General features: G+C 42.8%; 1 protein-coding gene across 3 annotated transcripts in view; it reads left to right on the top strand.

Annotated features, from left to right (window-relative positions):
- ralgps2 (Ral GEF with PH domain and SH3 binding motif 2) overlaps positions 1-7,660 on the top strand; it is a 65,824-nt gene extending 58,164 nt beyond the window's left edge. For 2 of the 3 annotated variants that reach the window (XM_022759220.1, XM_022759218.1), the window contains 12 exons: positions 250-387; positions 1,307-1,397; positions 1,575-1,642; positions 1,797-1,935; positions 2,096-2,247; positions 2,338-2,392; positions 2,980-3,057; positions 3,969-4,074; positions 4,873-4,965; positions 5,991-6,096; positions 6,595-6,686; positions 6,770-7,660. In XM_022759220.1, the coding sequence (XP_022614941.1) occupies positions 250-387; positions 1,307-1,397; positions 1,575-1,642; positions 1,797-1,935; positions 2,096-2,247; positions 2,338-2,392; positions 2,980-3,057; positions 3,969-4,074; positions 4,873-4,965; positions 5,991-6,096; positions 6,595-6,686; positions 6,770-6,799 (1,148 nt within the window). In that variant the 3' untranslated portion in view covers positions 6,800-7,660. The remainder of the gene's footprint in view (positions 1-249; positions 388-1,306; positions 1,398-1,574; positions 1,643-1,796; positions 1,936-2,095; positions 2,248-2,337; positions 2,393-2,979; positions 3,058-3,968; positions 4,075-4,872; positions 4,966-5,990; positions 6,097-6,594; positions 6,687-6,769) is intronic. The other variant, XM_022759219.1, reaches the window with a different exon arrangement.
- Positions 7,661-12,851: the final 5,191 nt, after the last annotated feature.

Raw genomic sequence — 12,851 nt, 5'->3', positions numbered from 1 at the left:
CACTTGCATCATGCATCCAAGGAAATCTGGCCCTATTACGATGTCCAGCCTTGTTTGCGTCTACATGTTTGCTTTCTAATGAGCTGAGCGCTCTGTGTTCGGGCTGGAAAATCCTAATGTTTCCCACCGGTGTGTGATATGTGATAGATGGACGCTGTCCTCATTTGGCAGTCGAGGGAAGAAGATTGTGTATATCTCCTGGTTTCACGTAACATGTTGCATCTTTTTCCATCTGCTTCTTTATTTCAGGGATGTACCTGTCTGACCTGACCTACATAGACTCAGCCTACCCCTCCACAGGCAGCATACTGGAGAACGAACAGAGATCAAACCTGATGAACAACATTCTCAGAATCATATCGGACCTGCAGAGATCCTGTACTTACGGTACAGATTAGATCCTCTCACACACACACACACACACACACACACACACACACACACACACACACACAGACACACATTGATGGAAAGACTAAAGAAGACTAGAGTTCCTACTCTACTCTGAGATCTGATTATGTCCATCATGTGAAAGAAAAAAGTTAACAAACAGGAGTCTTTGTGAATCTGTATAAAGGCTGCGGAAAAAGCATTGTAGCCTTGATACTTCATTTTCTGTTGCCATGGAGACGCTATGAAAGAATCTGTGCTATTTATTAATACAGCAGTATGTTTTTATGACAACTGAACAAATTGGAAAAAAATTAAATATACTCAGATTTGACCAGGCAGTTTTACCTCCCATCTATTTCCAGCATGATTGAAAATCATTTTTTTTTTGACATTTTATATGTTTTTAATTTGTAAAAAAATACACAAATTCTTCATCACCATTCCTTCACATGCCATTATCTTTCATGTTTTTGTTTGGTTTCAATTGTCTTGTTGTTCTTTCTTATTCAGAGAGCTAAAGCTTAAGGACCCTCCATCATGTGGATAGTAGACGCTGAAGTAGTTTTTACCTGCAGTAGAAACCATGCGTCCCTGGTTTGAAAATGCTACAGCACACTGGAACAGACTGTGAAACATAAATAAATGACATATATTGACATAAAGCAAATGTGATGCAGCTATTACCTAGCAACACTCAGGCTGCTGCTCTGTAGCTGACCTGCACTTGAGTAAAGTTTCTGTAATGATTAATAAGGGTTCACGCTATTAGTCATTTTTCATCCTCAGTCCAGATGCACTTTATAGCCTAGATATGTCTGTGGTTTTAGTAATCATGATGCATGATCACAGCATCGTGTGCACACATATGTCAGTATTCATTCTAATGTGTGGGTCATTGCCTTCCCTCTTTCAGATATACCAGTGTTGCCTCATGTACAGAAGTATCTCAACTCAGTCAGGTATATCGAGGAGCTGCAGAAGTTTGTGGAGGATGACAATTACAAGTAAGAATGAAAACAAATAAAACTTACTCAGTTTTGCTTCATAGTTCCTGATTTGGTCACAGGGGCAACCTGCCAGGAAGATCAAAATAAGGTTTCTATGCTGTTTCTAATGTTATTGCTTGCTGCCTCATCGCTGTTGAATTCAAGCTGATGGATTCATCAATATTGTTTATTTAGGTTGTCACAGAAGATTGAGCCAGGCACCAGCACACCACGAGCAAACGCCTCCAAAGAAGACCTTGTCGGTGAGTTTCTGTGCAGATCTCTAGTGGGTGTGAGATGTAGAATAAACTCGTGTATCATCTCTTTACCTCTTGTATCTCTTGTGATCGTCATGGACTGTAAATATAATGTACATGAATAACTGTATATAAATAACCCCCCCACTTTTACCTGCAGGCCAGGAAGCGTCAGCATCTCCTCTTTGTGGCCGTAAATGTGCGGTAGCAAATGAAGGACCAAAAGTCCCGGCCACACCGCCCTCCCCTAGAAACCTGCTGCCCTACGGACACAGGAAGTGCCACAGCCTGGGCTACAAGTCAGCATCAGTTCTTTGATAGATGATGATGATGAAGATGATGAAGATGATATACTACAAGATGCACAGAATTTACACACCGAATGTCCAAAACTGAATACTGACACCTCTCTTATTGTCTCTCTGTCCCTGCTGCCTGCTGTGCTCTGTGTCTCCACAGTTTTATCCACAAGATGAATACGGTAGAGTTTAAAAGTGCTACGTTCCCCAATGCCGGTTCTCGCCATCTGTTGGACGACAGTGTGATGGAGAGCCACAGTCCCACCAGGGGACAAGCAGAGAGCTCCACTTTGTCCAGCGGCATTTCACTCGGTAAGACTTAAGCATTTACACTTAGTAACGTGATGCACAATTTGTTTTTTCACTGAGACGTTTTTTGTGCTGATTTTTATCTGTGTACAGGGAGCAGTGAGGGCTCAGAGCTCAGTGAAGAGGTGTCTTGGCCAGCTTTTGAGAGGTATGGGTAATGTGTCTTTGTCACTGATGTTCTTTCATCACATCCACTTCATGCAAAATCATAAAATACCCCCACCCCTGATGTGATTGTCAAATTCCCAAAGCTCTGGCTTCAAGATACAGCTATGCAAAATGATGTGCCATCCAATCTCATACACATGCGCCCTGAACAGCCTTGCTTTTAGCCTCGGCTGTCATGCATCATCCCTCCACCGCTGCTCTCAGATGCTTCTGCCTCTCCATCAGCCTGAAATGTATTAAGTACTTAACATTAATTCCCTTAACCAGCAGTCCCGCTGTGCCAACAAGTGTCTGGAGCCACACTCACTAGTTCTCAAGTAAAAAGTGTCAGTTCAAGAATCTACTGGCCTGAACATCAACTTAATCTTCTTTTCCAAAACACCAGTCTTTTAATTGAGTAGCACATCCATCAATAACTCTTCTAACCGAATGACCGCTCCTCATCCAGCCCTAACCCCATGCAGTTTGAAAGGGAAAAAAAGTCACAACACAAAAAACACCCGCACAGCCTTAACAGTGTCCCGTGCCCCTATCCTATCCTATCCTATCTTATCCTATTCTGAACAGGACTCGGTTCTATCACTCTTTGGGCCCAGTGACCCGAGTGGCCCGCATCCCCTACAGAGGAGTCCTGAGGCCCAGCAGGTACACACATCCCGACCGGAACCAACTGACCTGAATCAAACCCTCTCTTATCCTCACTTCACGCCCCTCAGTCCCTGCAAGGGGCCGCTGTGTGCTGGTGCTTAGCGTGTGTGTAGCGCTGGGTTTATCTTCTGGTGGGAAATAAATGTGTGACTGTGTGTGTGTGTGAGTGAGTGTATCACAAATCAGAGGAAGGGCAAAGGATCTGTTTGGGTTTGTGATTCTTCATCTTCTGCTGTGTATCATCAGTCTCCAATCTACCTTTTGCTGTCTTGAATTTCTTGCATGTCTGCCTCACACACATAATCACACACTCACACACGTAGAGCTCTAAGTCAAGACTTCTTCTTGTGATGACTCTCCAAGATATTTCACAGTTTGGAGCTAAAAACAAGTTTCCACAGTCACACTGAGCTCCATGTGTTACTGGAAACAAACTGTTGCATCCTCATTCCTAAAGTAGAGAGGAACAGACTCTTCAGGCTTATTAGAGCCAATTCTCATGGACGTTGCATATTAGGCGTCGCTTGCGGTTAGGGATGGTCTCTATTCTCTCCCTTTCCACCGGGCTTCACTAAGCTCCTGCACTGGGCTTCCTGCTCTGATCCTCCAGACAGACACAATCTGCACACCACCTTGCCCGTCTCTGCTCTGCTTTCTGCAGATAGCAGTGTTAAGATTTATATCTGTGAAATTCAACTCTGGCAAAACAAGACAGAAATAGATGTAGTTATAAAAAAGTTTCTTATTCATGAAGCAGAGGTTAAGGTAGCTTTGCAGATTGTATCTTCCTTTACTACTAGTTTATCTCTGATTTCATTTGGTATGTGCGCATGCATGAAAGCATGCATGTTTTCTCGTGCGTATGTTTGTGTATATAGCTTGTAATGTTTGTCTTTGTCCTGTTGTAGCTCTGTGGAGTCGGAGGAGCTTGCAGTCCACTTGTATCCCGGAGCAGTCACAGTGCAGGGGGTGCTGAGACGAAAGACTGTGCTCAAGGAAGGCAAGAAACCAACTGTGAGAACCCACACACACACTCACACATATACATACACAGCAGTACATGTGCATGTGTCCATATGCTGTTCATACACCTATACGTGCATGTACCATACAGGAGCAGATGGGCCATAAATGCTGTCTGCAGAGCACAGATAGGACCACAGAGACTGCTTAACCTGCAGAACATCTCTGTTTCTGTCTGTTCCTTTTACTCGTTGTCATTCTCTGCCTCTCTGACTGTGCTTGCATTTCTTTCCACTGCTTTTGTTTTCCTTGTCCCGCATAAGCCATTTTTATATTTGCGCTGAGATTATCCTATTCTGTTTTGGCTGGAAACAAATCTGGAACCCTTTATGCAGCTAAAATAACTTAAATCTGTCATAGGTAGTGTGGATGATTTACGAGCATCTTTGATGATATAACAAGATATAAAAGTTTTTCCCAATGTGGCCCAGCAGTCAGGCGAAATCCCTCCACACCAGGAGGTCAACTTAAATGCCTTTTTCCTCCAGTCTTTTCCTCCATCTTGTAACTCTCTTTATTTTGCTTGTATTAGTCTTAAAAGCTTCCAGTGTTTATGAAACAGCTAACTTTGCACACTTATTCCCCAGTCACTCAACCAAGCATAGACTAAAAAAGACTTTCAGTCCCTGAAGCCACAGTCTTCCTCCTGTCATTCACCTCACTTCAACTGCCTCTCTAAACTTGTCTCTAGTCACAAAAACATTTTACTTTTTTTTTGAGTCCCATTCTGTAGTTCTTCATTGACTCACTCAGGCTCAAGTGGATATGATTTCACCTTTGTGCCTCCAGGTGGCATCTTGGACCAAATACTGGGTCGCTCTTTGTGGAACCCAGCTCTACTACTACCCTGCCAAGTCCCTGAAGGCCACTGAGAGAAAACATGTGAGTCACACACACTACTCCGTCATCATCCTCTGTTTTAAGAATGTGAGGATGCATTCACACCTTGCATGTTTGCAGCAGATACATAGATTACTTTATTCCGGTAGGTGAGGGCAGATAGCACAGAACAGCACTGAGGCATCTTAAAGTCTTACACCTCTCCCATGTGAACTGCAGTTGTTGATCGAAGTGAATAAATGTACCAAATTACCCTGAAACACACTCAGTTTTATAAGGACACAACACATGATAGCCATTACTTAGTCATTCTTAAAAACTTTAATTATAGAACGAATTCAGGGGAAAACATGTAATGATTCGTTATGTGTTTGTGCTTGATGTGCACTGGAAAAAAAGACAATAACAGCAAAAATGCAGGTGAGGAAAGTTTTAGGTGATTATAAATTCAAAAACAAGTGTTCACTGCATCAGACTGGACGTGTGTTTGTGTGTATGTATTTGGACTGTGTCAGTTTTACAGGAACTGAAACTGTACAGGAGCTCAGTGGAGAACATGTGTGTGTGTGCACGTCTGTCTATTGTTGTGTGGACAAATTATGGTTTGAATCCATCGTTATGAGGACATTTTGGCCAGTCACAACTTTACAGGGCCGTTTGAGGGTTAGGACTTGGATTTGTGGCTAGGGTTAGGGTTTAATTTGTTTGATTGTTAAGGTTAGGGTGAGGGCCTAGAGAATGCATTATGTCAGTGAGTGTCCTCACAACTAACGTAAGACAAGTATGTGCGCGCGTGCGTGTGGGTGTGTTGGGGACTCGACTGAATCCAGTGCAGCAGGGGATAGACAGATGGTAGCACTCATTGAGTAATGAGACCAATGACATCACTGCAGTCCTGCGTGTCACTCATAGACTAATGAGAACCTTGTGGAGTACACATGCAGGCTCACAGGCAATATCCAAACACACACACATATACAAACACACAAGGCCTGTGTTAATATTTAGACACAACAGAGTTGTCATGAGAAATAAAAAAATTCTGTTTCCACTTGCCCTCTGTTCAGTTCAAGTCAACGTCCAGTAAGACTGTGTGTGTGGTGGGTCTAATGGCCATGATGGCTGACGATCCAGAGCATCCTGATGTCTTCTTGCTGACTGACTCAGAGCATGGTGAGAATGACACACACACACACACACACACACACACACAAAAGGACAAAACATTAGAAATGACTAATAAGAGCAAGAAATCATGCCTCTGAAAACGGATGCAGTAAAAAGGTGAAATAGGTCAGTGGAGTTTGGTTTGAGTGGTGACATCATCCACACACACATACACACACATTTAGATTGTATCCACCTCACCCACAGCAAGTCTTACTCTCGATTTAAGTATGCCATTGCGTGTTAGTCACATTTGGCATCTGGCATGTTCATATCCGTTTATACACACACACACACACACACACACACACACACACACACACACACACACACACACACACACACAGTCCAACTGACTTTATCCTGAACTTTTCCACTGCAACTTTGTTTTTATTTTACTGGGCGGGCCAAAGTCAAGTGAGGCTTTAGCCATCTTTCCAGTGTTGAGAAAGCAGGTGGAAACGAGAGACTTGGCAACTCACGCTGTTTGTCTCTGTTGCCTAGGTAACACCTACAAGTACCAAGCAGGGAACAGAATGAACGCATTGCTCTGGTTCAAACACCTGAGTGCTGCCTGTCAGAGCAATAGGCAACAGGTATGAAGCACATACACACATACACTCACACACACACACACTGCTGAATATTTGCTGTTTTACAAATCTCACTCTTTTCCCAGGTGCCAGCCAATCTGATGTCGTTTGAGTGACCGATGACGGGGAGTGCGAATGAGCAAAGGAGAGAGGGATGAGGAAACAGACGAGGAGGATGAGGAGGAGTATTGACTCAGTAGTGGGAGCTTTCACTGCCATGAGCCCTGCCCGCCAATTCTCCGATTCTAGCCCCGGCCTCACTGCAGCCTCACCTGCCACCACTGCCTTAACCAGAGTACCCTGTGTGCGTGTGCGTGTGCTTGTATATGTGTGAGCGAATGTGAGTGTGTGGGTGTGGATGGAAGTGACTGTTTTGGATGTATTTACTACTGAACAAGGACCTGGACCACTGCTCTTGTCTCCCATTTGCTCTCAGTGTCTTTTGTTTTTACTGCAAGTGTTCAGCACTTCAGTGGAGCCATTCGACTTCTCCTCTCCTCTCTCACAAACAGACTGTCCTCGGATGGACAGAAATAATCCTCCCCTTTGGTTTTCTTAAGGGGGTTTAGGTATTTTTAGCCGTGTCCCCACTATGCTCGAATGCAAGATTCTCACCTTTTATTCGGCTGGACACAAAGTCACAACACACTCACACTCACATTGGACTAACCCGTTGGACTTTGGAGGGTTTGGAAAAACACTTTTTTTACTTATTCGGTTCACACTTTCAATTGTTACTCTTTTCATTCACTTGAGTTGTCATGGAGTCACAGGATTATTTACATAAACCACGTACTCACTCTCTCTCTCTCTCTCTCTCTCTCTCTCTCTCTCTCTCACTCTCACCCACACACACACACACAGGCCTATTTGATTGCATCGTTGTAAACCTAAGGGCTCTGATTCGCAATCGATTCCAGCAGAAACAATTCCCACACTTCCTGAATGGTTCTAATTTTTATTACAGAGCTTAGCCCCCCCACCCCCCACCCCTTTTTTTGTCATATACTCGCTAAGTGTTCTGTATGTGTGTGTGTCTGTATAACTGCATTGGGTGAGGAGGGGGAGGGGACGGGAGGGACAATGTTTGCTCAAATTACAAGAATCTTGTCTGTGTTCCACATAAGTACAATAATCCCAGAATCTAAGCTAAGACATGTTCACAGTTGGGTAGACAACTCCTTTTACAAGCCTGCTTTTCTTTGTTCTCCAGTGTTGTCTGCTCTCTGTCATCACCGCCGTCAGCTCAGAGAGGTGACGCTTGGTTCACCAGACTTATACACACTAAACACTACAGACTTGAAACTGTGAAAGAGTCCAAGAGAGAGCAGCAAGAACTAAAAATACATGATTTTATCTCCTCTTCTTCTTGTTGCTTAACATAGTTAGATCCTCTGGTCTGGAGCAGACATTCAAAGCTACCTGGAGCCATACAGAGTCTATTTTAAGTCTTGTTTGTTGATATTGTTTCGTGTTGTTAGTTTCTTTTCATTTTTTTGGGAGGGATGGTGCAGTTCACAGTATTACCATGTAGTAGATGATTGCACGTCAGTGTAGGCTTTTTTGTCTGTTACATATGAATGTTACATTTTTGTTTTTGTGGTTTTTGCCCTTTTTGGAGCAGTTATTTTGAATATTTTATGTACATGTGAATTTTAATTTTTTTCTTTCTATTTTTTTCCTTTTTCTTTCTTTTTTTTTTTTTTTTCCCCCTTTATTCTATTAACCAGAACCCAGCTCACCTTTAGGCCCCAACCATGTTGCGTCTGATTCAGAAATAGCATAAGCATCTTGGTTATAATTAGTGCCAAGTAATGTTATTGTCACTGTTTTCTTCAGTTTGATGAAATGATAAGAAGGGCAGAGTTGCAGTGGAATTAGGTGTAGGTACTGGCTGTGAGGAAAACTTGGGGTTTACAGTTTCCACTATGCATCACAGATGTTTGACAGTGCCACAAACCAATTATAACTGATCGAACATGATTAGGATGACAATGATGAGGTGCTTTTTGCCCCAAAAATACTCAACAAATTCTAAATCATTTTTAAAGCAGCTGTTTACATTGTATGTTTACACAATCTTTTGCCCAACATCACAATCTCCTCACTGCTCCATATGTACAGTATCTACTTTAGGAAAAAATATTGCGTAGAAACAACGGTCCTCGTATCAGTGAGGTATATTAAGCTCAGAGTTTCGGGCTGAACATATCTGTACCCTCAGCGCTGGATCCCCTTTAATGTGTCTAATCGGATGTGTTAAAACTGTCCTGAACACAATATATAAGTCATCAGTTCAACTTTTAAGGTCAGACAAACATTACAAAGAGACAATGAGAGACAATGTCTTTTTAGTCCCCATCAGAAGATGTTCAGCCCTTTGTATATTAACTAAAAGAGATGGTAGTAGACGAACCTGTGGAAGAATGAATGAGGAAGCCAAAGACAGGCTTACATATGTAATGTGGCAAGTTACTCTAAGTACGTGTGTGCATTTGTGTGCCTGTGCATACTACTCTATTTTTTTAAAAACATAATTGAAGCCAGATAGGCAAATCCCTTTGGGCTGTCGTCACTGCTGAGCAGTGGGGGTAAGCAGCTATCTAATCATCTGTGTGACTGACTCTGCCAGCTCATGCTAGAACTCCGCTCCAACTTGTGTCATACAGGAAGTGTGAAGAAAGGAGCAGAGAGGAAGTGGAAACTGTACTCATCTGTGTCTGCTGAGGCTGGCGCTGTAGAGGGGAGCAGAGAGGGTTTGAAGTGACAAAATCCCAGAGCTGAAGCACTATGGAGGCTGATCGTTACTGTTGATTTAATACCACCGGTGGGCCGGGAACAAGAGGGCTGTGAATGAAATAGGTGAAATGGGTGAGACAGAGTTTTAGGGTTGAGAGACTGTGTTTAGATGCTGTTGATCTTTCCGACTGATTGACACATTCAGACAAGCTTCACCGGGGGGCATTTGCAAAATGTTGATGAATTGGTACAGCCAAGCAGGAATTTATGCTTTCTCAGAAACTCTGAAAAAACAGACTGTGGGCCAAGAGTGGCTGAGATGTAAACAAACCCAAAGTAGACGGACAACAACCCCGTCATATTTACTTTCTTTCTGTTTGCTTCATCTTATGTTGATTGAGAACAACGAAAGAAAAAAGAAATGACGAGATGTAAACGATGTGGATTCCTGAGTTAAAAGTTTTATACTTTAAAAGACCAGAAAGGGGAATTCGAATTCGTTTGGTTGGGGGGGGGGGGTTTATTTGAAATAATTTGGGTTGAACATTTTCCCTCAAGAAATTCTCAGATCATGTCAAGCGCTTTTTGTGAGGTTTTCCTTACTGTAACCTGAGTTTACATGAATTACCTTTTTATAATCATTTCTGTAGAGTGTATGGTCAGAGTAATGGAAACGTGTTTCATTTTGGTTTTAGTTGACTCATTTCCTGGATTTCAAGGCCAATCACTGCAAAACACAAAGATCCCACGATCATCTATTTTGGGATGAGTGGAAAATTCAAATGTCAGCCACTCATTCAAGATAATTTTTGGTTATTATGAAGAAACATGATGCCAAGCTTGAAAATTCTCTTTGCTGTGGTTCAGAGTTCATGTTGTTTCCTTTAAGTTGACCATACTTTCTACAAATGCACAATTTGCCCTGTATTAACTGTTTTGATTGAATCTGCTGTCAGAATTCATTCTTTTAACAGTCATGAAAAATGTTTCAAAAGTTGAGATGAAGGGTTCAACCAGAGGGAGGTGTTTGAGTGTGAGTATATGATGTGTTTATTCTTTGGTGGAGAAATGAGACCAATGTGAATCTGTGCCTCCTGCATACAGGCCAGGCTTCATTCTCTGTTTACCAAGGACATCAACGACAACCTTCGTTCAACCCAGCAAGGGTGACGAGGGTGATGTATAAGTGATCTTTGACCGTCACCCTTCACCTGCCTCTGTGCTTGTCTGTCTGCCCATGATGTGACTGTGGCAAGCGCTGTGACCTCACTGCTGAGTGATGTGCTGCCTGGTGTGAAGACTGAGAACCAATAAACACTCTGCCCTTTTTTACTCCACACATCAGTTTCATGCTCATTGTTCTGGTGAGGATTGTGTGACTGTTTATCTGGGCTCTGGGGGTAGGGGGCTTGAAATGAGCGCTTGGCTGTTTGCTAGTGACTGTATTGAATCATGATTGTACAACATGACTCAATACTATTTGATAATCAGTTGCAGCTTGTTCAGGCTGCTATGTGAATCGTTGCAGACAAGAAGTGATAAGAGAGCACTGAATGAATCTCTCCTTCAGAGTCAACGTGTGAGTGTCTCTCCAGGTTGATTTCATGGCCATCTTTGTGACAATTCCCAAAATATTAACCAAAATCAGCCATCAAAATATCAAGGAACAGCTTACATTCATTGTAAATGTGTTGGCTCATTTTGTTTAGTCAGAAAATTTGTCTTAACGAAACATTACTTCACCAGGCTACAGTTACAATCACATCCATCACAGTGCAGATGTCGGCTTTTTATTGCTAATGAAATGAACAGCTGTGGGTTAATTTGCAGTGATGGGTCAGTACAGGAAAACATTTCTTATGTAATTTCAAATGTTTGCCACCTACAACAGGGTTCAACACTGGGTTGTAAATATAAAAACCAACAGTGTCCTTTCTTGGGGGTAAAAAAAGGGGGGGGGGGCTAGTGATGTTTCTGAGGGGTTGTGTAGAAGGAAAAAAAAACATTTCTGTTACACAAATTTTATTTTTTAAGCATGTTTATATGTTAATACCTGTTGACCAAACTATGAGGAGGGTGCCAAGTGAGCAGGCCTTTGGTTTAAGGGGTTGTCAGAAAAAAAAAAAAGGTTGGGAATTACTATGTTAGACCATTGCAATGACATACTTTTTTAGATAACCCGTAATTTAGCTGTAGCTGTACGTTGATATAAGTGTTTATTAATGTATTTGTCTACAACTATAACTCCTCCGTAAACAGCTAATGGATGACAATATAGAAAAACACAACTATAGTAATATAAACTACGTCTTCATAGGAGAAGTTCCTAAAAATGTCATATCTGCTTACAACTAAATGTTAATATACTGCTAATAAACGCAAAGTAGGAGGCCTTTATCTCTTAACTCATCAGTACAGTTTCAGTGTGGGACGTTGTGTAACACTGTCACCTGGTGGCGACGTGGAGCACCTACAGGGGGAGGAAGTGGACACGGCAGGCCAGAGAGGGAATCGAAGGAAAAGGGCGGAGGAAAGGGAGCTACCGAGGGGATTGAGAAAATGACAAACCACCGTGACTTTTAGCAGGGGGATAAATTATTATATTTAATTTTCATTTCGCAGGACTTTACAGACACTTGAAGCTACTTTGTCTCCGGTGAAAGGCATATGGTCACAAGGTAAGTCAGCTCGGTCGGCAGCCAGTAAACACAACAGACGACGTACTGTATGAAGCTAGCTGGCTGCTTTAGCTAACCTACAGAGCAAGGTGTACAGTGGTTTGCTAAGCAGCTAGCCCTGTCGAGATGGATGTGACCACATCGTTGCAGATATGGTGACCTGAATAACCCCAGCATAATCATTGTAGGAGGTATCTAAACGGAGCTGTCATCCAGAGCTTTTAGCTGGTTTTACTGCGGTCAGATCTGACTGTTTTCTCACTAGTGTTAGGGGGAAAAAAGGCAGCAACATCATGAAAGACCGATTGTGTAGAAGAAGTGACTGCCTGCGTGGCCAAACCTGTGAAGGCTGAGCTGTATCAACACTAGATGAACCTTTGTGTGTAACGTTTCAGGTCGCTGATGGTTAGTTATCACGGCTTTGACAATAATACCGCTAACGCACGTTCACCAGGGCAGAGTCCGTTTACCGTCAGTCAAACGTGGCAGTGTGTTAATTTTACTGCCGTGATGTGTTCACAAGCGCCCCATGTTTCAGCCCGCCTTTAACAGGCGGATTAATTCATCATGAGGTGTCGTAATTATATGAACATCACACAGGCTGAGGCCATTTCTCTCTATAGCAAGGTTGGACCGTGAAGGCAGAGGGTTGTGTTAGGGCCACCCCCTCACCTGACCCCCCCCCCACCCCCACCACCACCACCACACCACGCACCACCACCACAGCAGGACTACATGTTCATCGCCCCCT

This window comes from Seriola dumerili, unplaced genomic scaffold (genome assembly GCF_002260705.1).
Source record: "Seriola dumerili isolate Sdu_G_001 unplaced genomic scaffold, Sdu_1.0 BDQW01000321.1, whole genome shotgun sequence".
Classification (NCBI taxonomy): domain Eukaryota; kingdom Metazoa; phylum Chordata; class Actinopteri; order Carangiformes; family Carangidae; genus Seriola; species Seriola dumerili.
Note: the sequence above shows the minus strand (reverse complement) of the source record. Positions and strands in the feature narration are given on the sequence as shown.